Below are 25,187 nucleotides of genomic sequence, written 5' to 3'. Positions count from 1 at the left end.
TAATTCTAAATATATGTCAGTAAGATAATTGGAAATAGTGGCATATTATAGAATAATTCTAAATGTGTGTCAGTAAGATAATTGGAAATAGTATTTGCTGATGACTTATGCCTATAATCACAGTTAGTTGGGAGGCTGAAATCAGAAGGATCAGAATTCAAGGCCAGTCCAAGTAGAAAAGTTCACAAAACCATTTCATCTAATAGCTGGATATAAAGGCACCTGTCATTCTAGCCACTTGGGAGGCTGAGATCAAGAGGACCGTGGCTAAAGTCAGTTCAATTACAAAAGTCATCAGGGCTGCATCTCAACAGAAAGATGTAGGCATGATCTTACGAATGTGTTATCCCAGATCTGATTAGGTGGATAGCAAGACCCTAACTCAAAAACAGCTATCACAGAAAGAATGGCAATATGTTTCATTGGTAAAACATCTGCCTAGCTAGCCCAGGAATGTAAAAAAAAAAAGGATAATTTTTAAATACTTAAATTTTAATCATTGTTCTCCAGATTGACTCAACTTTTTTCCATAAAAACTTTCATTATCACTGTTACACCATTCACAAAATTCTACTGTGGATTTTCTTCCACTTGCTGCTAGCATCTGTCTTCCTCTTCCCCCACTGACCAGCCTAATCGTTGTTCTCTTCTAACACAAAAGTTTTTCAGTTGGTTTTCTTGCTTCTGGAATACTTGGAGATGCCAGAACAACTTATTAAAATGTGGTTATCTCCATAGCTTCCTGTGAGGACAATTCTCCAACAGACATTCTTCATGTCCTAGGTTGTACTTCATTTTTAGAAAGCGAGACTGGCTCTGCTATACGAGGTGATTTTTTTTTTAAGCTTATATGAAATTTAGTGTTAGGCAGGTGATGGAGAGGGCTTTCCCTCCTCAGTAAGTTATATTAAGTGCCATTTGAACTTTATTAGAATCATAAGATTTCAGAAAAACTGAAATTATCCTTTAAGAAAATAATGAAACAACTCATTTAGGACACATGTAACGCATTAGCCTTTAAATAAGGCCTTTAGTACTTGGATCCTAATCTGTCCTATTTTAGTTTTCTCTGATTCTGTTATGAATTCTCATTTACCATCAAATGGATCTAGATTATTCTTATGCTTAGCAACTATGTTTTCACATTTTTGTGTCTTTACTTAGCATTTGTTTTCTGGAGTTTAAACTTAGGGCTTGTCACTTGCTAGGCATGCACTCTACTATTTGAGGTAGCCATTTTTGCTTTGGTTATTAGTTTAAATTTATTGTTATTATTAAGGTGTTGTATGGAAGTGTTACTCTTATAAATCAGGTAAGAGTACATTTGATTTTGGACTATGCCACCTTTCCTTTCCTTTGCTCTGGTTATTTTTAAAGATAGAGTCTTGCTGTTTGCCCAGACTGGCCTGGAAAAAGATCTACTTATTTACACTTTCTGTTATAACCAGGATGACAGGTGTGTTCCACCATACCTAATACTTTCTGTTGAGATGGATTTTTCCAAACATTTTTTCTCAGGTTGGCCTAGAATTATGGTCTTCCAGTTTCAGCCTCCCCATCAGATAGGAACTGCAAGATCTTGGCTTCTATTCATATTTTACCAGTTTTCAGTAATTTACCTATCGTGAAGTTCATGCCTGTGTCACTATAGTAAAAGACGGATTAGCAAGAAAAACATATAGCAATTTACCTCTTGTAAATTGTAGGTAGATGACCTGGAAGCCTTGCAGAAAGAGACAGGGAAATTAATTTATCTATGCATTTCCTTGATGAAGAATTGACAGTAGTACAGAAATATATAAAGGAGAATATAAAAAGCTGGGAGAATTTAGCAATTCTTTCGTTCAGATTCTTTTTGGTTTTTAAGTATTACGCTGGATACATATAAAATAAGGGACTTATGACCTGCTTTTAAGGGTAGGAAAATTTTTTTGTAGGTGAAAGAAAATCTGCATTCTACATTTTCCCAGTTTTCTTCAGTTTAACACATTCAGATGGGAGGCACTAGTTGCTCATGCCTGTAATCCTAGCCACTCACAAGGCTGGGCCTTGAGCCTTGCAGGCCAAAGCCAGCTCAGGCTGGAAAGTCTGTGAGAATCCTATCATTTGTTCAAAAATAATTATTTAAATTTTATTTTATTGTAAAGATGCTGTAGAGAGGGGTTACGATTCCAAGAGTAAGGCAATGAGTATATTTCTTGTCAATCATTGTTACCCCTTCCCTTGCTGTTCTCCCCCTATCCCTTCTCCTCCCAACCTCCCTCATTTCCCCCCTCCCCCACACACACCTCTTGGGGGTGTCATTATTACAGTGGGTCATCCTGTGTCCTTGTTTCAACGTTTTGTTATTCCCCTTCCTCTCCTCAAATTAGACAAATGTATATACAAGATGCAGGGCACCAAAATCAAGTACAGTGACAACAGAGGATATGCCATAGAGGAGGGAACATACAAAGGAAACTAAAACATCACATAGTGCATTAAAAACAACAACAACAAAGAAAAACCACTTCTGTCCATAACTTGCAGTTCATTTCACTATCTTCAATTAACCACCAAAAATCCAGAAGTGAAGCTGTGACTTAAGTGGTAGAGCGCTAGCCTCGAGGATAAAAACAAACAGCATCCATCCTTGAGTTCAGGTTCCAGGATTGTTCTCCTTAAAAAAAAAAATGCCCAGTCACTCAAATCACCAACAAAAAAGTTTTGAGCCACATCTCAAATGAAATTCTGTTTTCCTTAAACATAAAATTCAGTTGTCAGTTGCTTGTTTTGCTTATAACTTCTATTTTGCTTGTCATTTTCACTATTTTAACCCATAACAAATAATATCATGCATTATTTATTTATGCCTAGAAAATACCTTATCTCCTGGGTGTTATCATGAATATTAAATTTTAAAAAGCCTAAAGGTGCTCAATAGCACTGAGTCTGACTCAGACCAATGTCAGTTGCTCTCCATGGAGTTTTATTCCGGCTGTCTAGAGTCTAGACAAGCTGTGCACAGGGCACTGACCCTTGTCTTGCTCTGGTTCTCAATATTGTCTGTGAGCTATGAGGGTGAGCTAATGTCATGTAGAAAGGATAGAAGTCCCATAGGCTGTAGGTCCTGATAATGACATCCAGCTCTCTCCATGGCTTTGACCTCTCATCTCCTTGGAAAATAAAGGGCAGACTATTCATTGCAAAGCACTGAAGAAGGGGAAGAGAAATAAAGTAATCACTAGGGTGGAGTTGCTAGGTTGCAAAGGAGGTCTGGGATCTACAACCAACAGGGCTAGCTTTCTTTTTTAACTTTTTCCTCTTATCTTGCATATAGTTATTATTAGTTAAAAGCCATATTTCATGGTCTGTGTTTTAAATGTAAAGAAATAAAAACCTCAGACCAAACAAAATGAAAAACATTTGACAATATAGGCTTAAGTAAGCAAGTCTGTTAGTTTATAGTAAAGTGGTGCTGTCCAAAATAGAAAAGCAATCTATCCTTACCATGGAAAAGGAAGCTCACACAAATCTTAAGTGTTAGTGTGGTATCTTCATACATGTCTATCTATGGGACATACATATCTGCATTATAGAAGAATGAAAACATTTGAACCTTGTGTTTGTGTGATGTTTAACATTGCTCAAGATACAATAATAATTATTACTATCAGGGAAGTAAGAACAAGTGACTTTCAAAATTTGTATATGAATCAAGTCTCTCTGTAATAACATAAAGAAATTATTTTTCAGGACCTATTCGCTCTTGATGTAGAACCCTACAGATACAGTGGTGTTAATATGACAGGGTTCAGAATATTAAATATAGAAAATATTCAAGTCTCCTCCATCATCGAAAAGTGGTCAATGGAACGTTTGCAGGCACCTCCGAAACCCGATTCAGGTTTGCTGGATGGATTTATGACGGTATGAATAACCATTTAAAGATCAGTTTGTGTGTTTCTAAGAAATACTGCATAAATTATTAAATTCTCTGGGTTCAAATTTTATTTACTAGTTTAACAATAAAGGTATAATATTAAAGATACTATTGCAAATAAATTTATGAACACTTTTCCAAACCAATATTACCTACCTGTTTTATATTTTTATCCATGGAATTCCAAAGATATTGCAGCCATCATTAGGCTATACCCATATGGGAATATCGCTAAAATTATCTAGAGCCATATACAGACCTCTGAGGGACTGAAAATGTCATTAGTTTGGTCATCCTTCCCAACATGTTTTCTCTTTGTCAGGATGGCTTTTGGGTGTTATATGAATGACTTAATACCACACAAAATCTCCCCTGAGTTCAGTCATTCTTTAAGGTTCTATATTAACCAATATTCACATTTTTCATGATCAATTCTTACTATAAGCCTAGAAAATGTACTAATGTTTAAAATATGGAAGAATCCAATGTATTTTATACCTATACTGCCAATGAAAATTTCATAAAAGGCACATGATCACTTTTAAATTTCTGATAGTTATGTTAAAAATGTTGTTAATTTGTTTTATCAAAGTAATGTAATGAAAACCCTGTTCTCCAACCAACTAATCAATATCAAGACTATACCTGGTATTTTGCGTTTTTTTTCCCATTAAGCTGCTGTGTATTTGGTGCCAGACACATTGATTCAGATGAGCCATTTCATAGTCAATTTTTCCCAGTAGCCTATAGGGCTAATAGCTATCTTGAAAAGACATGTTGGTTTTTAGTTTACCCTTTAAAAAGTGTGTTTTCGCTGGACATTGGTGTCTCATGCATATAATCCTAGCTACTCAGGAGGCTGAGATCCAATGATGTTGTTTCAAAGCCAGCCCAGGCAGGAAAGTCCATGAGACTCATCTCCAACAAACCACTCAAAAACCCAGAAGTGGCCCTGTAGCTCAAGTAGTAGAGTGCTTGCCTTGAGCTGAAGAGCTGAGGGACAGCATTCAGGCCCAGAGTTCAAGCCCTATGACCGACCCCCCCTCAAAACAAGTGATTCTAATTATTTATGTGGCATTACAATCCTATACGTAAATTTCTTACATTATAAAAAGTTATTTTATAATTATATTTTCATGTAAGTCTTAAGTTTTGGGTGGCTGTCTGATCATTTATATTAATAAACCACAATTAAATAATTTTAGGAAAAGTTTAGTGACATTATGACAGTCTTAATACTTTTATACTCTAAGACTTCTGCTGATGTGTCCATAGAGTAGAGTGTTCGTTTCTACACATAAGAATACTAAAAAAAATCCAAATTTACTTGGAAATATTTGCCTCTTTTCAGCCTTTGTATGGATCTAAAAGTCATCCCCTAAAATAACATTGTAGAATCTTACATAGACTATTGAGGATAGATAAGTACTAGGCAAGGTATATTAATTTCTCGTCTAGAGAGGCAGAGCAGTTTGGACAGAGTTAACTTTAGAGAAGGTATTGTCATTAGGGCATCAGGACGTGTATCTGTTTATGTTCTCTTTATTCCTTTCTTCTGCTTTTTTGAACTTGCAAGTGATGTTATAAAGTAAATAAAAGACAGAGGAAATGTAAACTACTGAGAAAATTAGCCAATTATTCTAGGCATTGTATGCGGAACATCGATTTGTAGAATTTTGAATATGACACTTTTTTGTTCTGGGGTACTTTTCTAGTGACATCTTAAATAGGAAAATTCAAACATAAATAGTTAGAGCTTCATGTCTATTGATTTTTGAGTTATTGCAAACTGTAAAGATTTTACTAGGAAACTTACATAAGAACAGTTTTTAAATGTGCTGTAGGGAAGTTAACTTGTATGACCATTCCTTGAATAATAATGCTTATTAAAACCGTATGTTATTATTTATTATGTTTATAAATGAAATATCAAGATATTTTGGAAATATGTATGAGCATTCTCTTTACTATAACAGCTTTTTCCAAGATGGATAAAGATGATGATTTTATAATTTTTCTTTCATAAATTTTAGAATATATTTTACAAATCTTTTGATTAAATAACATAAATAATATAGAGTATACATAAAATATTTATATAGCATTGATTCAAAATATCCTGTGATTTTTATAAAAATAAAAATAACAGCAATATGAGCTCTGAACTAAAATATTGATGTATTAGCACCTTGCATGAGTGTTCATTTTCTTTGTTATTTCATATTAGAGTGTAAGCATTTTCCTACGTCACTATATGTTTAGAAAGAGAATTGAATTGGCTATTTTCACTATAAATGGACTTGGGAAATTAAGAGGATTTTAGTTATAAAAGAAGAATTATAGCCTGGTAATATGGCATTGGCAGTATTCCCTTCAGACAATTGATGAGACCTCAGTATTTATGAATTTCTTAACCCCCCCACTATAGTCACATAAAGAAATGGAATTATCAGCAAAGTCCTTACTGCATGAAGCCAGACCTATCATTATCAGTATCATAGTCATTTGCCACTATGTAAGATCATAGTACTTGGAGCTCCCACATCCTCTTTTCATGTTTGAGCTATAAAAGGAAACAATGAATTGCACTCATAAAAGTTTTTTCTGGTTGAGTTGGCATCTTAATTGCTCTCTAGGATAAATGTTTATCAGCTACATGACTAGTGACTAGAAGAACACTTTTCCAGTTGTAGTTCCTTGTTTTATGGTCTTTGGTCTTTCTATCAAAAGTGTTAATGTTCCTTGTCTCTGTACAGATTTTATCTTCACTTGTTATAAATCTAACTGAGGAACCAACTTTTATCTTCAGTAGTATAAAACAAGGAAGGAAACAACTCTTACCATATATCCAAGTTTCTTCTTTCAAACAAAATTATTTTTTTTTTCCTCATATCACCTTGTCCCAATTTCTTTCATGCCTACACACTGCCATCCAGATGATGGTCTAAATTTCCCAGACATGAGCCCCATATTTTAAAAATGATTCTCTATTTACTGTTAATTCTCTAGTAGTTGTTCACACCTTTTCTGGCTTTCAGATGTGTGGAAGTTCCTTGTGCAAGCATTGTCACTGTCTGCTCCTGCATAATTAAATGTTACTGCCTCCAGTCCCTTGCCCGAATGCTCTCTGTCTTCTTTGAGCAGTTATTATGAGTTGACAATGAGTTCAGAAATTTATGATAGTTATACTTATTATTAATCTAATGAGTTTCTTGCATTCTTTTTTTTGGGGGGGGGGTCCGGTTGTGGGGCCTGAACTCTGGGCCTGAGCGCTGTCCCTCAGCTCTTCAGCTCAAGGCAAGCACTCTACCACTTGAGCCACAGAGCCACTTCCGGCTTTTTCTTTTTGCTTATGTGGTGCTGAGGAATGGAACCCAGGGACTCAGGAATTCAAGGCAAACGCTCTACCACTGAGCCACCTTCCCCACCCTAAGTTTCTTGCATCCTTAAGAGAATGGAATAAGGTAAAATAAAATAAAGTAAAATTTAAATGGAATACCTACAGCTCAGAAATCCTTCCCAGTGAGTCCAATAGGCCTGCCTATATTAAAACTGATGTGTATATAAGCCTACTAGTGGCTTAATGATTATCATTACTATCTCTTCTGGTGCTACTATGTAAATATGATGCCATATGTTCATCTATAATCTAGGTATATGTCACAAATCAGTAACTCTGGCCTTTGGATTGCTATAGAAAAATTAGTGTTTTAAATTGTGTAAACTACTCACTATCTCCAGTTCCTCAGTTTCTTCCTTCTAAACAAGTGCCACTCTCTGTTCACAATATCAACATTTTTTTAATCATTTTTATTTTTTAATGTTTTTTTGATTGTGAAAATACTGTACAGAGGGGTTACAGTTACATGAGCAAGGTGATGAGTACATTTCTTATCAAGCATTGTTGCCTCCTCCTTTGTTTTTCTCCTACCATCCTTCCCTCCTACTTCCACAACTACACTTCCCCTTCACCCCCACCTAAATTGTAAAGTTCGTTGTTCAACAGTGTCCTGTACATCTCATTGTTACAATGGATCAACCTGTATGCCTAACCCTCCTCCATGGTATAACTCCTGTTTTCATTGTATATGATGTTGATGTAATTTGGGGAGAAGAAGGGAAAAAACCAAATTGTTTAAATAGGGATACAGGTGAACCCATTGCACCAATGAGAAGTACAAGACACTATGTCGAACAACGAACTTTACAATTTAGGGGTGGGGGAAAGGGAGCGGGGAATGTAGTTATGGAGATGGGAGGGAAGGGATGGTATGCAAAAACAAAGGAGGAGGCAACAATCTTGATAAGAAATGTACTCATTACCTTGCTCATGTGATTGTAACCCCTCTGTACAGTATTTTCACAATCAAAAACATTTAAAAAAATTTTCCTTACCCTCCCCAAATTATACCGACAACAAATACAGTGAAAACAGCTCTCTTCTTTTTATTTTCATGTATATGTCTTAGTTAAAACCTGGTGTTCTTTCCATTGGCTACTTTAAGTATTTTAAAAGAAGAACAAAACATCTAACAATCTGCTTCTAACATCTTTCTAATTTCTTTCTAGTGTGATTTGCCCACATCCTGGCTTCTCATCATTTACTAAGTGGTACCTGGGCTCATCTGTGGTGCTTGTAAAACCCACCATGCTCTGGCTCTGCCTATTTATCCCACCTTGTCTTCATCTGTTTTCTATTCCCATAAACTATCAACACACCCTTTGTGTGTCATCCCTCATCACTCACCCATCTTAGTACAGAGTGTTCCCATTGTCACAGCCACCTGCTCCTATTTTAATATGTCACATTGCTTTTTGTGTATTTACTGAGTCTGTTCAGCACTGTACATGAGGTCCATTATTTATGCACTTTACAGATAATTTCATGTTGAACTACAACTATGGTGCTTTTGCTAGTCTTCAGTCTGTATACAACAGATGTAAGAAAGACATATATTATCTTTTTTGAAGCCTCTGTGCCTAGTTTAGTGGCTGTACAATATAGGTGTTCATAATGAAAGATGATTTTTTTTTGTTGTTGGTGGTGGTGGTGGGGCTTGAACTCTGGGCCAAGCGCTGTCTCTCAGCTCTTCAGCTCAAGGCTAGCGCTCTACCACTTGAGCCATAGTACCACTTCCGGTTTTCTGGATGGTTTATTGGAGATAAGAATCTCATGGTCTTTCCTGCCTGGGCTGGCTTTGATCTCAGCCTCCTGAGTAGCTAGGATTACAGGCGAGAGCCCCTGGCGCCCCGTTACTTCCTGTATTTCCAAGAAGGTATTTTAATCATATTACATCTGGTTCTAATCAGTGGGTCCTATGATTCCACCAAATATATCCTGAATACCTTTTTAATTTATCTACTTCCACTCTATTATCAAACTAGCTAATCACTTGGAAAATTCAAATAAGCTAGTCTAAATTATTTGTTAAAAAATATCTTCAGCAGGTGAAAGCTTAGAAGTGCATTTGAATAAATAGCAAAATTTCAGTAGATTAGAAGAACTTTTATTCTTTTACAAAGGAAGACTGAATATTAATAAGATAAGGCTAGTCTTTTTTGCACTTAAATTTTAATGCTCTTCTGGTTAGAAACTATTGTAAAATACTATTTGAAGTAATAAATCACAGCCCAGAAAACTTCAAATTTTTCTCATTATTTGACCATTTTATATTAAATTTAATTTAAATTAAAAAGAAATTGTGTTGCTCTTCCTTTGATCACTTTGTAGGGATGCATATATAACACTCAAGATTTGGTCATAAAGATAATATGCTTTCTTAGCAAAAGTAGAACAGAAAAAAAATGAGAAGACAAGAGAGTTTTAAAAAGTTTCATGTTTGCTTTCACCAAAATTATATATAAAGTTTGATTTTTGATAATCTCCCAATTTGGCATTTCTTAAATTTCATTCTCTACCTTCCTTAAAATTCTTGTTAAAATTTCTAGTTTCCATCATAGTGCATGAGAGTAATGGATATGTCAAAATTCAAATGAATTCCCTGATAGAAGTTATTTGTTTTGGTGGCAAATAGGGGAAAATGCATGAATCACACTGTTTCCTGTCTGCAAAATAAAATGAATATCCAACATAGTGATAGCCCAACACTGAATTTTGTAAATAAATAAATGAATAAATAAATAAATGCAAAAGGAGACATGGTAGAGGGAGAAAGCAAATTAACAACAGCTTGCTTCAGGCTAATTTTTTCCTCTTAAAGACAAAAGCAAGAGATAACTTTTTTTTTTGTTGGTTGTGGGGCTTGAACTCTGGGCCTGGGTGCTGTCCCTGCGCTCTTCAGCTCAAGGCAAGTGCTCTACCACTTGAGCCACAGCGCCACTTCCGGTTTTCTAGTGGTTTATTGGAGATTAGAGTCTTGTGGACTTTCCTGGTGGGCTGGCTTTGAACCATGATCCTCAGATCTCAGCCTCCTGAGTAGCTAGGATGACAGGCCTGAGCCACCGGCGCCTGTCTTCGAGATAACTTTCTTTAATGCATTCAACAGAATAAAATATCCTGTTTTTAGAGGGAAAACAAGCCCCCCCCTCCCATTTATAAAAAACATGGGGCTGGGAATTTGGCTTACTGGTAGTTCTTGCCTAGCATGCATGAAGCCCTGGGTTCAATTTCTCAGTACCACATAAACAGAAGAAGCTGGAAGTGAGCTCTGACTCAGGTGGTAGAGTGCTAACCTTAAGCAAAAGAAGCTCAGGGACAGTGCCCAGGCCCTGAGTTCAAGCCCCAGAACTGGCAAAAAAATACAAAACAAAACAAAAATAAAAACAAAAACCCAAATTGTGTGCTTCCTAAAAGTTTTAGTTTGATTACATGTCATATGAGTAATTCAAGTTTGCTTTGGTCTGGTGTGTTGAAATCTATTGCAACATAGCAAATGAAATCAGTGAACTCCCCTGAGTTTAGCTAGTGCAGTATATTTAGAGGGATTTTATATAACCTTGGGCATTTTGTTAAAAAATGGGTAACATTTCACAAGACTTGTTAATATAAATTTTATAACTGATAATATAAATTTTATAACTGTTAGTTTTATTCTTGGTTCTACCAAGGAAGAAATATTTTGTGGTCCATAGTACAATCAAATATGACAGACATATTTGTACAAGGTATTTCATAGTTTGCAATGAAGCCACAACTGTCCCATTCATTATGTTTATGTATGAGTGATTTAATGAATGTAAAAGGACATGGGATGTGTAGCATATGCCTCTCTATCTACTGTGACACAGTAGGCTTCAATTAGAAACTGAATATGAAAAATTGAGATCCTCTAGAAATCTCATCGTTTAACATAGAGCATTCCATCTTACTGTTTTTGTTCATGGGAAGATTAAATAATTGGCATTTATTTAAATTTGATGAAGGGATGGAATTTCTATTTAAAGTAAATATTATTTACATAGAAAATACATTTGCAGTGAAGCATTGTCTCTATAGATACCTTATTTTTAGGGAATTTAAAACTTTTCTCAATTTTAAAACTTTTTTCAAAAAAGACTGAAATAGACATTTGTATTTCTCTCCATCTTAAAGTACAAAAATTTATCTTCAAAGCATTGATATAAAACTGTGCAACAGAGCTGAGCACTGGTGGCTCATGCCTGTAATCCTAGCTACTGAGGAGGCTGAGATCTGAGGATCGCAGTTCAAAGCCACCCTGGGCAGGAAAGTCCATGAGACTCTTATCTCCAATAAACCACTCAGAAAACCGGAAGTGGTAATATGGCTCAAGTGGTAGAGCACTAGCCTTGAGCTGAAGAGCTGAGGGACAGCCCTCGGCCCAGAGTTCAAGCCCCATGAACCCCCCCCCCCCAAAAAAAAATAAAAATAAATAAATAAAAATAAAGAAAACTGTGCAATGTAAATCTGTATGAATGAGTAACAATTTTTGTCTTTATACAAGTATATCTTAGTTGTACAAAAGGATTTCATTGTAGCATTTCTAATATCTAGTATATGTCTGAGTCTATAGGATAAATATATTTCTGCCAATGATTTCCTTCAGGTTTTTTAAGATGCTTATTTTATCTTTAAGTGCAGGTTAATCAAACCCCTTAGATTCTTTGACCAGCTTTTTTAAATTAGTCAGCCAAAAGAAACACTAACAGACCAGCAATCAAAAGTTATTAAATGAATGTATTGCACCATACATTATAGAGACCTCATAGAAATAAATCAAAGAGATTGATAAAAATGTGCATTTTAAAAAAGAGCAATAGGGCTGGGAAGGTGGCTCAGTGGTAGAGCGCTTGCCTTGCATGCTCAAGGCCCTAGGTTCGATTCCTCAGGACCACATAAGCAAAAAGAAAAAAGCCGGAAGTGGCGCTGTGGCTCAAGTGGTAGAGTGCTAGCCTTGAGCTGAAGAGCTGAGGGACAGCGCCCAGGCCCAGAGTTCAGGCCCCACGACTGGACCCCCAAAAAAAAATATAATAAAATAAAATTAAAAAGAGCAAGAATTTGTAGAAAATGACAAGACAACGGAAAGAGGATTGACCTGTTAAAGGGCATATATTAATAACTGTGAGAAGGTAAATATATGGGAAACTGATCAAAAATTAAGGGTCAGTTAGTAAAATTTGCTATTTAGATTCCTCTGGTTTGCTAAACACTCCTAGTTCCTTCTCATATAAAATAAACTCTTAAATAATAGTTAGAGTGTCTGAATTCCATAAGTTATTGTCCTTAAACCTCACTTATCATAGAAATGATAAATTGTAGGGGCTGTTCTAAAGAACTGAAATAATAAACATAAAATTATAATATTAATTAACAACATTATGTTTTATTAACATATAATTATAAAAATATACTGTTTTCTTAATTATTTTGTATTATTTATTCCTTTTGTATTATTTAACTCCCAGTTCAATTTGGAGATCATTATATTTCAATTCATATATTCATTATTTCATTATTAACTATCATTTTATTTCTGTTTAATATTTCTTATTTTCCGTAACACTAATAGAAGATTGTATATACGTGTGTGTGTGAAAGTGTATATGTGGTTTTGAGTTTAAGCCCTAGTACTTCAAAATATTTAATCAAAAGGATGTGCCATTTATTTATTCTAAGTGCCAGGTTGTCTCTTTTTTTAGGTAAATATATGGCTTATTGGTCATAGAAGTAAAGGATGGATTTTTGGTTAGCGTATTTTATACCTGTTGAAGAACACTGTTAAGTTTATTGGTTTTCTATCTTAGAGCAATATCTTTATAATCAGAATCTCCTTATTGAATCTAAGTTTTCTCCTTGTATTCATTGTAACCTTCTGTTAATATGTAATATCTCTGAGCTTCAATTGCATTATATATACAATAGAAATGGTATTACTAACCTTATAGTGGTGATATAAAAGTTAAATATGTAACATACTGCTTAAAGTCATTATTAGAGCATGCTAGATAGAGTCTCCATAAATAGGACAAAAGTATTCTTGTACCTTAGTGCAGGTACTATTTCTTCTCTGAGTAAAGATGTCTTGTTTGTACAAATTTTACAAGTGAATGTAAATGCAACTGGATAAATACCACCTTAAAAAAATCTGAGCTGAGGTAATTGTTCAGTAAAGTAAGCATTAAAATGCATTTGTTGAGGCTAAGTGAATAAACATGAATCATAACTAATTTCCCAACCAAGTTGTTATTGTTTACTTCATGACACTGATATTCAAGTTATTATATTTACTTTAAAATATAATTTTTACAAAGTGCTGTCTATGCAGTTTTGTTATGTAAAAGCCTGAGAAATGGTCAAGGATCTACTTTGATGCAGTAATTCCCGTGCTATGCTTGGCCAATACTCTTTAAATCCACATTAATAAATCAAAAGAATATTTCAGACAAAATGAAATAAAGAATTTTAGGGTGAATCTGCCTAAGGGATATTAGGAACTCTCATGGTTTATTATGCAGAGGAGAAATATTATGTTGATCTTTCATTTGCCTTTCTAAAAGAACTCATAAATATTTTATTCATTAATCTTCAGAATACCCTGTGACCAAATTGGACCAGGAGGGAAAAGTAAAGTTATTAAACAGACACCAATATTGAAATGACACCCATACCAATGCTTTATGAAAAATTTCTGTGCATTTTTATGCATTCACCCATTCTCCAAATATTTATGGAAAACCTTTTATATGTGATGCGTGGTTTTAAACTATGTGAAAGATAAGAAATTTTTGTAATTTACATATTAAGTTGAAGTGATCAATTTAGTAAGGAAAGTGCAGCATATGCATCAATAATTGAGACAATGTCCACATATAATTAAAAGCACATGTGAAAAATAGAGCATTTATATGAGAGTTTTAATCATTTTGTGTAGGAAATAATGATAATTTCACATAAAGACACAAGTTGAGTTTCCATGACACAACAACAGGAAGAATAAGCCACTCTCTGGATAGTTCCCTCAGCATGTTTAAAAATCTACCTTCCTGTGCTAAATCCAGTTTGGTCAGGCTCATTGGCCTATGGGCTCCATTGTAGGATATTCAACTTAGTGAGCTCTGTGACAACAAAAGGATTTCATAGATGCCACCAGATTTGAAGCATTTTGGAAAGTACAGTTACCATCCTGGAACTACTACCAGTACTGTATCCCATTATTTCCACTGATAATTTAGTAGTCAAATGGTTATCTCTATCTACTTACACTTCTGTTCCTTGGGGTATTGGAGATCAGCTTTTCTTTTTCTAGTCATTGATCTCTTGAACCAGGGATTAAATTCACCCAGAAGTTGACTTGGTCTTCCACTCTTCTATCCTTTAGTTTTGGTAAGTCCTTAGGTTATACAAACACATGTCCTATAAGTCTGCCCCTGAGTAGTTAACAGGAATTTCTAGATACAGCCTGTCCCCAAGACTGACGATTGTCAATATTGTGTATTCTTTCAGATCTGGATTCTTCTTTCTCATCTGATTCCACATAAGCAGGCTCAAAGACATTCTAAATTGGGGTCTTAATTGTCTTATTTTCTCCTAGTAGTTTCCTTGACCCTTTTGCAAATTATCCATTTCCTCATCATCTTACAAAGCACTGCTACTTATAAATTCAATTGCATGGTACATTGGCTGCCAGGAAAATGCGGCAGAATTGGCTTTCATCTATTTACATTTTGTTTAATCACTTAAGGATCCAGGAAACATATATTACAAAAGAATTGGATGTTTCTCTCTTTCAGAGCTAAGTTAGTAATGCTACTGCTTTATTGCTGTCATTTCAATATTACAAAGTATTGGACACACCTCTGTTTTGTAAAAATTCAACTTTGAAGTGATCAGGAAAGGAATTTGGAGGATAACTTTTGACCTGGATATTGAATGTGCATTTGAACACAAAATAGTATTTTGGTAATAATAGATGAGATCTAGAATGTTATTTTAGAATAAGAATGGAACATTATAAAAATTTTACAATAAAGTGGTATTTATCTTGTGACACTTTTTGTTACACAAGTCAGTTGGGATAGAGTAGATATAGTGAAGATTTATACCAACTCTTTATTTTAAAATATTTTGTAGAATTTATTATTTCTCATTGCAGGTGATAGACCTGAGGCTCAAAAAGGGTTTAGTATGTTGTCCAAGGTCATTCAAGAATGTCCTAGAAAGGTTTGGTCTGAGTTGAGAAGTTCTTCTAACTGTACAACTTGTGTCCTTCCTGTTATGCCTTGTTCTAGGAAAGCTTAGATACATCAAACACACTCTAGCTGGGGCAGGAAGCAGTAATCCAAGTCTGAAGTAATAAAGACTGGGAAAGAGCAGGGGTTTCTTTAAAGAATGAATGGGAAGATTTTTTTTGAAGTAGGAATATGAACAAGGAGACAAAAGAGTCTTTTGAGTTTTCAATTCAGGTGACTGGAAGTATTCCACAGTTTTTAATAGAAATTGGGCTGTCTGGAAGAACAAGAATATTGAGAAAGAGATGGCATTAACAAAGCTGTGAATCACTAAACACCAATAATACTTGGTAAATAACAAAGCGACTGACCATTGCGTTATATATGATTGCTAGATGGTCCTGTCTACCCTGGGCTTAAGTAGCTGAGCATATCTTGTTTTGTGGTTCTCTTTAAGTAAATATTTTTATCTGATGTGCACAATATAACTTTCACATTTATGCCCAAGGAAAGAAACCCATATATCTCACAATATTTATATACAGTCTAAGAAGGAACTTGGCTATTTATCTGTAGTCGTGAGACCAACAGCGTGTTTGCTATCCATCAATCAAATCTTTCATTGGTCACACTGATTAGAGGCCAGTGATCCTAGGGCACGCACATCACATTTGTGGTCCGTGATGTGAGAGTTATTTAGGTTTGTGATATTGTAAGATCCTAGTTTCATCTGTCGGTGATGATATGAATGCATTTCCAGCTTTACATCTCCTTCTCATATGAGACATAGTTAATTTTCATTCCGATGGGCACATTTCTCATACAAAAATAAATGAGCTGTGTCATGATATAAAACAAAACAAAAAAAATGGAGGAGACTACAATGCTTGATAAGAAATCTTGCCCATGTAATTGTAACCCCTCTGTACAGCATTTTCACAATAAAAATAAAAATAAAAAATAAAATAAAGAGATGATAATGAGTGTAGATAGGAAGAATTTGAGATGATTATGATAGCCAAAGAACAGAGTATTGACAAGTGTCAGAAGCTGAGTACTCTTTCGCTGCAGTCATACCATAAGATTTTTGTTGTTCTAGAATGGGAAAATATCCCTGACTCTATTAGACATATGATTACAACCTTTTATAGACAAAAGCTCATCTAACCTTTTGGGCAGCCTACCTCAAACTCTGAAAGGTAGAGACTTTAAAGATTCTTGAATGTCAGTAAAGCATTCTTACATCTTTTAGTGCCTTTGTTTGTCAGTGGTGATTAAGATCAGCCTGAAGCTCCACAGAGCTTATATTTGGTTTGTGGAAATAATACCTTCAGAAAGAGATGTTAATTTGAATTCTAATTCTGGACACTTGTTAAATATTGTCTTTAAGAATCAATTTTTCAAACTCCATTTTCATCTATTAAATATTTATCCATCTTTTGAAATCCTTTATCTTAAAACATAGATTTCTCTAGCCCCTAAAGAAAAGGTTAAAAAAAAAGAAAGAAAGAAAACCAATGAAAAAAATCCTCATACATAGCTTTCTTGATTTGAGAATCTGGAAAGTTAAAACAATTTAAGTAAAATTTGGAATGATCAAAATCAGGATAAGGTAAATACAATGTTTCTTACTAATTAAATTATGAGTATTTTACTTTTCTGCTTGCTGTGTAATATTTAGTTATGTAAATACTCTCTGAGACAAGAACTTTGATTTATATGTCCTAGAAAATGAAATCTTCCTGTAGGAGCTCTGGGAAATGTTGCAGTGGCCTAGGGTCCCTGAACAATAGAGGTGAACTTTGATCACTGGGTCATGAGTGTCCAGCTTTACACATGTGTGTACCCCGTGTACAAACATGTGCTGTTAAAATATTTTTGTATAGATGCTATAGCCTGTGAAAAATTATAAACTGTAGTAGGTATTTCAAAGAAAGAATTCTCTTATGTAACATAACAACAAAGGAAGGATATTTGCCATTTGAACAATCAGCAGAAGATCTGTTAATCTACATTTTCTTAGTTGGTTTATGAAGTAAACACAGCTCTCAATTAAATATATAGTAATTGATGTCAATAAAATCTTCAAAAAATAATCTGTAAGTTATTCTGTCGCATGGCTGCATTTTGTCCCCGTGTCTGGGCAATTTTAATATGGTCAATATGCTTTCTTTTATAATTAGTTTATGTGTTGTATTTATTAATTATATAATTCATTTAAACATTATACAAAATAGGGATACAATACCAAAAACATTAAATTGCTTCTATGAAACTGAGATTGTTATGTTGGAAAACTTGATAAAAGCAGGTGACTTAAAATGCCTGGGTTTGTGAATGCAATATAATTTTGAAAAATTTCTTCTACATGGAGATTGCTTTGTAAGTGTGTCTTTATTCTGCTTCCCTTAAAAGAAACTGAAACTGGAAACAGATAATCTAGTATGTTTGGGGATTATATAAGAAGTTATTAGTGACCATGATAGAATTATTTTCTTGTGTTTGTGTGGGGGGGCAGTGTATTAGGAGAAAAAAATCATGAGGTAGAAAGGAAGAGATTTCAAGTCTAATCAGTAATTGAGGGGTTTCCACTCAGGATATCACAGAAGTGATATAAACAAGTACATAGACAATATTTTTTTCAAGTTTAGGTTGCTATGGTATGTTTGTATTCTAATAAGGAAAACAATTAATGAAGTGAGAAAGAGCAAGCCTTCTGCAAAACTGAAATCCAGGAATAATGACTGGAAGTTAGACACAAGCAGAGATTTATTCTCTCATGTTAAAAGAGATGGAGAGTGCGACTTCAGCCTTATCCTCATATCATTAGATGAAATGCAGATAAGCCCACTTGCTAATTGGGTAATGCACTGAACTGCTCGTTGCTTGTTGGAAACTTTCCATTTAATGCCTCTTTTTGAAAGAGGCATCTAAAGAGTACCAAAACATTTTAAGGTGCAGACTTCAAAAAGCCACAGAAATAAAAGCAATAAAAGAAGTCATTCAGTTTAGTGAAATATATCATATTCTATATAAAATAAAATTAAAGATGTTGAATGCAACTGAAGCTACTACTTTAATAGGCTATCAATGTGTGATGACAATCATTTATCATTGCCACCAAACGATAAAGCTAAATATGATAGAGTATTTATATTGTGTTTATCCATCTATTTCCATACTGCATTAGCATCATTTAGTTGTGCCAAGAGGTTTCATCTTGACATATCCATATAGGAAGACAAGTGACTTTTTTGTTTTGTTTTGTTTAACTTTATTGTCATGATGATGTTACAGGGGGATTACAGTTACATATGTAAGATAAGGAGTACATTTCTTGTAAAACTTGTTATCCCCTCCCTTATTTTTGACTCTGATCAAACATTCCCTCTGCCACTCTTCCTCTTCCTCATTTTCCCCTTCCCAAGTTCATTTCAGCTTTGTCATTCCATTTCCACTTATGTACATAAAGTATTTTGACCATATTCACCCTTATTTACACTCACTATTCATACTCTACACTCTCACTAGCTCCCTCATCATGGACAGGATCTATTTTACACTCTTGTCATTCATTTTTTTTAAGCAGTGTTTGTTAATTGCTAAGCTATTTTCACTGTGTTTTGATTAAATTGAGCCCTCTTGCAGTTCACTATTTTGCATTGTTTCTATCCCCTTCAATGAGTACTGAAGGAAATTCATTAAAAGGTATAATAAAATAAATAAAACAATGATAGAAAGCATACAGGGAGACTTGCAGAATCCTGTTCTTATTAGTGGTTTTGTAATCAATATTTTGCTTTTACCATACTATATACCCACAAGAACAGTGTTGGGATGAATATCCTTCTGTGATCTTTAGACGATCTGTATTGCCTGTAAATACCTCAGTTTGGAATCAATGAATGTGCTTTAGGCTTTGATTTTTATTTGCAGTTCAAAGACAAGGACCATGAGAACATCATTGAAAGAAAGACTTAACCATATTTTGTTTTAGACTTCTTAAAGAGAAAGCTGACATTTCTTGTCTTTGTTTTATCAGATGCGTTGCTATGCATATGGAAGTCTCACAAAGTAAACTTTTGAAGGTATTAGAAAAAGTTTGGCCAAATTAAATCAAATTGAGTGCTACCATCATCTGGACAAAAAATATTATATCACCCTAAATCCTGTGTGCTGGAATATTTTTTGCCCAGAATTTTATTTTCTCATATCAGTCTATAACTGCAAATGTCTAACTTTACTGCTGTGAATATCAGTTACTTTTAACTTCATAATTAAGATGCATCAAACACTGTGAATGCATTTGCCTTACAGGAAGCTAATGCAAAGAAGAGGTTAGATAGACTCAAGATATATTGGCATTTATCTTTATGGAGAATTAAGAGGCAGAAAATTAGATTATACAGAGATTCTTTTATCAACCAACTGAAATGCCAGTCCGAAACTTTTTAAAAGAGAATAGAGAAGATAAAAGTGGTTGAGATAGTAGATAATGGCCAGAGAGCCTGAGACCACATTGCAGAAATTTTTAATTAGGTAAATGAGGATTTGTAGAACTTCAATTTCACAACGTCCTGGGTTCGATCCCCAGTACCAAAAAAGAAAAGACAAAAAAAAATGTAGTTAAAAAAAAAACCCAAACAGGGCTGGGATGTAGCTCAGTGGCAAAGCGCTTGCCTAGCAAGTGCAATGTCCTGGGTTCGATCCCCAGTACTAAAAAAGAAAAGACAGAAAAAAATACAGTTAAGAACTTCAGTTTCACTAACAGAATTGTGCATCATGCTGATATATTCAGTATAGGCTCTTACATGTTTGCAAAATGAATATACACATATTTGAGTTTAACATATAATGCTACTAATATATGTATGTGAACTTGTAATAACAATTACATTTTAGTGAACAAGGCCATAGATATTGAACTAAATAGGAAAACATACTTTTAAAGATTGAGAAAGTACAATCAGATAACAAGGCACTAATGACCCAGTTGAAAATACTCATGTGACTTATACCTATATTATACTCTTTTATTTAAAAATTTTGATTTATGTAGGTATTTATATGATGGGAGTTGAACATAGGGCTTCACACATAATAATTGTAAACAATAGGTTGTAGAGGTAAAACTCTACTAGAGATAGGATAATTAAATAGACATTTATGTTCTGTGAATTTGGGAGGTTTTCAGCTTACTTTATTTTAATTAATAGATCATAATTTAGTACTTAATTCATAAATTTATTTATTTGTTTGTTTATTTATTTTTTCAGGTCCTGGACTTGAAACTCAGGGCCTGAGCACCTGTCCCTGAGCTTCTTTGTGATCAAGCTTAGTGCTCTACCACTTGAGCCACAGCACCACTTCTGATTTTCTTTTGTATATTTTATTGGAGGTAAAAATCTCATAAACTTTTTGCCCGGGCAATGGCTTTGAACCACAGTCCTCAGACCTTAGCCTCCCGAGTAGCTAGGATTATAGGTATGAGCCAACTGTGCCTGGCTTTATAAAATTTTTGATTCACAAAAACCATAAAGATTGCAGATAATAAATTAGTGTGGGGCTGGGAAGGCGGCTCAGTGGTAGAGTGCTTGCCTTGCATGCATGAGGCCCTGGGTTTGATTCCTCAGCACCACATAGCAAAAAGAAAAAAGCCGTAAGGGTGCTGTGGCTCAAGTGGTAGAGCGCTAGCCTTGAGCTGAAGAGCTGAGGGACAGCGCCCAGGCCCAGAGTTCAGGCCCCATGACCGGACCCCCCCCCAAAAAAAAGTTTAGTGTGGCTGTGATGAATGAGTTACTATTCATTAAGGCATTTTTACACTGAGTAATACATTGTAATTTATATTTGCTATGTCAGGCATTGTACTGGGTACTGCTGATATATAGGAGAAAGAAATCAGATGCTCATAATTAAAATTCTTTTATTATTTAAACAAAATATGATTTCATATGTTTTGAAAATGAGGATATTAAAGTAGGTTAAACAAAACAAAGATAAGTGAATAAAAAATAAATACACAAATTCTAGTGCACAACTGGCTAACAGGTATGTTATCTTTCCTTGTAGAAACTCTTTAGAAACTTTGTCTACCTTTGTAGCCTCTGAATTTATTACTGCTGTGCACTGTAGACTCTACAATTCAATTTGACATAGTGAATATTTAGAGAGAATCACAGTTTCTTTGGAGAAACACATTACTGAGAGATAAATGGATGGTTGAAGATGTATTATCATCCTAGAATATGTGAGATCCTGGGATCCATTCCCAGCACCACACACAACAACTTAAAATTTCTAACATATCACAGGTAGTGGATTATACTTATAATCCCAGAATTCTGAGGCTGAGGCAAAAGAGTTCAAGTTCAAGGTCAGTTGGGAGTAAATAGTAAGTTCATGTCTCAAAAATACTGAATGGAAATTGGAAGCTGCTGACAGCCCTTAATTTATGTTTAAATCTTTACAATAAATAAACCAATCTATATGTTTTCAAGAAGTTAAAATGATAACATTGAACAGTATAGCCACAAAGATATTTCTGTTGATGACTTTTGTGTGTGTGTGTGTGTGCGTGTGTGCGCACACACGCACACGCACGCACACTCACATTTTAGGGAGTAAATCCACATAAACTTTAACATGAATTTAACTTGATGAATACTTGGGTTACTTAGAATTAACCGTATATTTTAAAATTATTACATTGGTTTCAATGAATATGTGTATGATAATTTACTTATAGTAATTTAACTTGTTTACATGTACTTAATAAACTTGTCTAGTGTGATTTTTTTTTTTTAGTATTGGAGGTTGAACCTATGGTCTCAAGCATGCTAGACAAGTGCTCTATCACTTAAGCCATTTTGACTTTTATACTTCTGTTTGTAAAATTGGTGTCATTATACTTTTCCTGTCCTGACCTCCCACTTCTGCCTCCCTACTAAGAGGTTACAGGTCTGTACCACCATGCCTGGCTAGAAAGATATTTTTATAGTTATAAAACTCCATAAACACGCACATATATGTGTATATATATATATATATATATATATATATATAATTTACTTAGGACAAATTGTTAACAAAAGAACACTGATCAAAGTGTTTACAAGTTTGAAATCCCAATGAATGTCTTTAGAAGACGTTTCAAATTCCATACAATAGTTCTCTAATTTTTCCTCCACTAGAGGTTAAATTTTATCTCCCCAAAAGGTATTCAGACCATAGTCCTCATACCTGTGATTGTGGTCTTATTTTCAAATAAAGTCTTTACATTTGTAATGGAAGTTGATAGGAAGTCTTTACTGTGTGCCATTAAAAACAAAAAGAAAATAAAAATGATTAAAAAATAAACAAAAACACAGAACCGCTCATGGAAACAGAGAAGAACAAAACAGCATATGACCACACAAACAGGAAGAACAGTAAGTGAAAAGAGAGATAGAGACTTGAGTTATACAAGGAGAAAGCTAAGGCATAGTTGAAAACCTCAGTAACTAAGAGAATGTCATGGACAGAGGCTTTGCTTATTCTCTCAGGCAGATTATGACTGCACAAACTTGTAATTTTCACATTTGGTATTCAGATTATGATGAATAAACGTTGTGGGTTTTAACCCATTATAGTTTATGGTAATTTGGTAAGGCATCCTTAGAAACAGAATAAAACTTTCTGACAATATTCCAGTGTGCCCCTGCCCCTGCTTCCCAGTCCCCAAATCAAACACTCTTACACTAGGAAAAATAAATTTTAAAAACGCACAATGAATTTTTGTAAAAGGCACAGAATTGTTACGTTATTCATATATATATATATTTATATCAGCCTACCTGTTAATTTCTTTTTTAATAAAAGGATTTAATCAATTTTCTCCAGTGAGTCTGGGGAAAAATTGAAGGAATGGAAATTTCCATTAACTAGATAACTTAAATACCATCCTCCGGGCTGAATAACTGAGCCTTGAAATGTCTATGTATTTAGGCTTATGGCTATAGTAGTGTCTGGATTGTAGGGTTCAAACTCATGTTACTGACTCTTGGAAAGTCCTTTATCTCTTAGTTTCAGGTTTTGGCATGGGTTTAGTATGGCACAGAATCATCTGCTATTTCTGTGATAGAAGGCAGAGAATTCTCACAATTAATGTTCAGCTTGCTCTCATAGGAGTTGGACTAAGATGCTGATATATGCAGGGTTTGTTCCGGATTGGAAGGTGCTTCCTGACAGTGTCTAATTCAGGGATGTTCTGGGTTTATCCTTCGCCTCTGGGGATTATATCATGAGAGGCAAAGAGTCATACAAGACTATAATGCCACTGTCAGATATGGTTGGTCTTCAGGTGACTTGATCAGGATGACATTTATTGTGCTGTAAGTACAAGAAGAGGAGTCCACTGATGATTTCTCATTGTGAAGTCTTTTCAAATATAATGTATTTTAAATGTCATCATCTAGAGCAAGGAGGTAGCTGCACAGCATGTGGTTTTGAAGTAAGATGGGAAAGCAGGGACTCTGTGAAAAGCTTTGTTTTCATTCCTGTCTTGTACCTTGTTAGCTGGACCCTTGGAATGGTGTCTTGAACTCTGTTTTCTTGCTGGCCAAATGACTTACAAAGTATATGTCAAAGCTGGGCGCTGGTGGCTTATACCTGTAATCCTAGATAATCAAGAAGCTGAGATCTGAGGATCACGGTTCAAAGCCAGCCAGGTCAGGAAAGTCCGTGAGACTCATATCTCCAATTAACTGCCAGAAAACCGGAAGTGGTACTGTGGCTCAATTGGTAGAGTGCTAGCCTTGAGCTGAAGAGCTGAGGGACAGAGCCAAGGCCCAGAGTTTAAGACCCACAATGGACCAAAAAAAAAAAAAAAAGTATACCTCAAAAGCTATTGTAGACGTGTGCCTATGGTTCACATCTGTAATACTAGTTAGTGAGGAGGCAGAGATCTGAGGATTATGGTTCATAGCCAGTCCAGACAGGAAAGTTGTGAGACTTTTATCTCCAATTAAACTCTAAAAAGCCAGTAGACTTGTGTCACCATTTTTGAGCAAAAAAATGCTAAAGGACAAATGCCCAAATCCTGAAATCAAGCTCTAGTACTGGCACACACACACACACACACACACACACACACACACACACACACTTGTGGAGATCAAATGTGGTTACATTTTAGAAGTGATGAATGTTAAATATATGCAGTTTTTCAGATTGAACAATTTTAGTTTAAATTAAAAGGGATTTAATTTTGTGAGAGTTATTATTACTCATGAAAAGTGAGTAACATTTAATCGAGAAATAAAAACATGAGCTGTACAATAACTGAAATTTTGATTTCAGCATGACTCCGGGGACAAGTATCATTCAGGAGGCTCACAGACACTACTCCAGGGTTACTCTACTTTCCAAGGAGGTTCCATCTTGATATGAGGTCATAAGACATCCCTGCCATTCTCCTTTACTTTGATGGTCTGGACCATATACAATTATTCCTGCACCATTATGCTTTTCAAATTATACAATCTGATAACTTAATAATCTAAAAATACAATCTGATAACTAATAATCTAAAGATACTAAAGTATCTTTTCTGATTTGACAATTGAAAAATACGTCAAGGATA

The 25,187-nt window shown here is 34.7% G+C and overlaps 1 protein-coding gene across 2 annotated transcripts in view; it reads left to right on the top strand.

Moving 5' to 3' along the window:
• Positions 1-25,187, top strand: part of Grik2 (glutamate ionotropic receptor kainate type subunit 2) — a 564,289-nt gene that overhangs the window by 257,554 nt on the left and 281,548 nt on the right. For both annotated transcript variants that reach the window (XM_042679550.1, XM_042679551.1), the window contains exon 6: positions 3,736-3,909. In XM_042679550.1, coding sequence (XP_042535484.1) covers positions 3,736-3,909 — 174 coding nt within the window. The remainder of the gene's footprint in view (positions 1-3,735; positions 3,910-25,187) is intronic.

This window comes from Dipodomys spectabilis, unplaced genomic scaffold (assembly GCF_019054845.1).
Source record: "Dipodomys spectabilis isolate Male_0828 unplaced genomic scaffold, ASM1905484v1 ptg000053l, whole genome shotgun sequence".
Classification (NCBI taxonomy): Eukaryota; Metazoa; Chordata; class Mammalia; order Rodentia; family Heteromyidae; genus Dipodomys; species Dipodomys spectabilis.
This window is presented reverse-complemented; position numbering and strand designations above follow the sequence as displayed.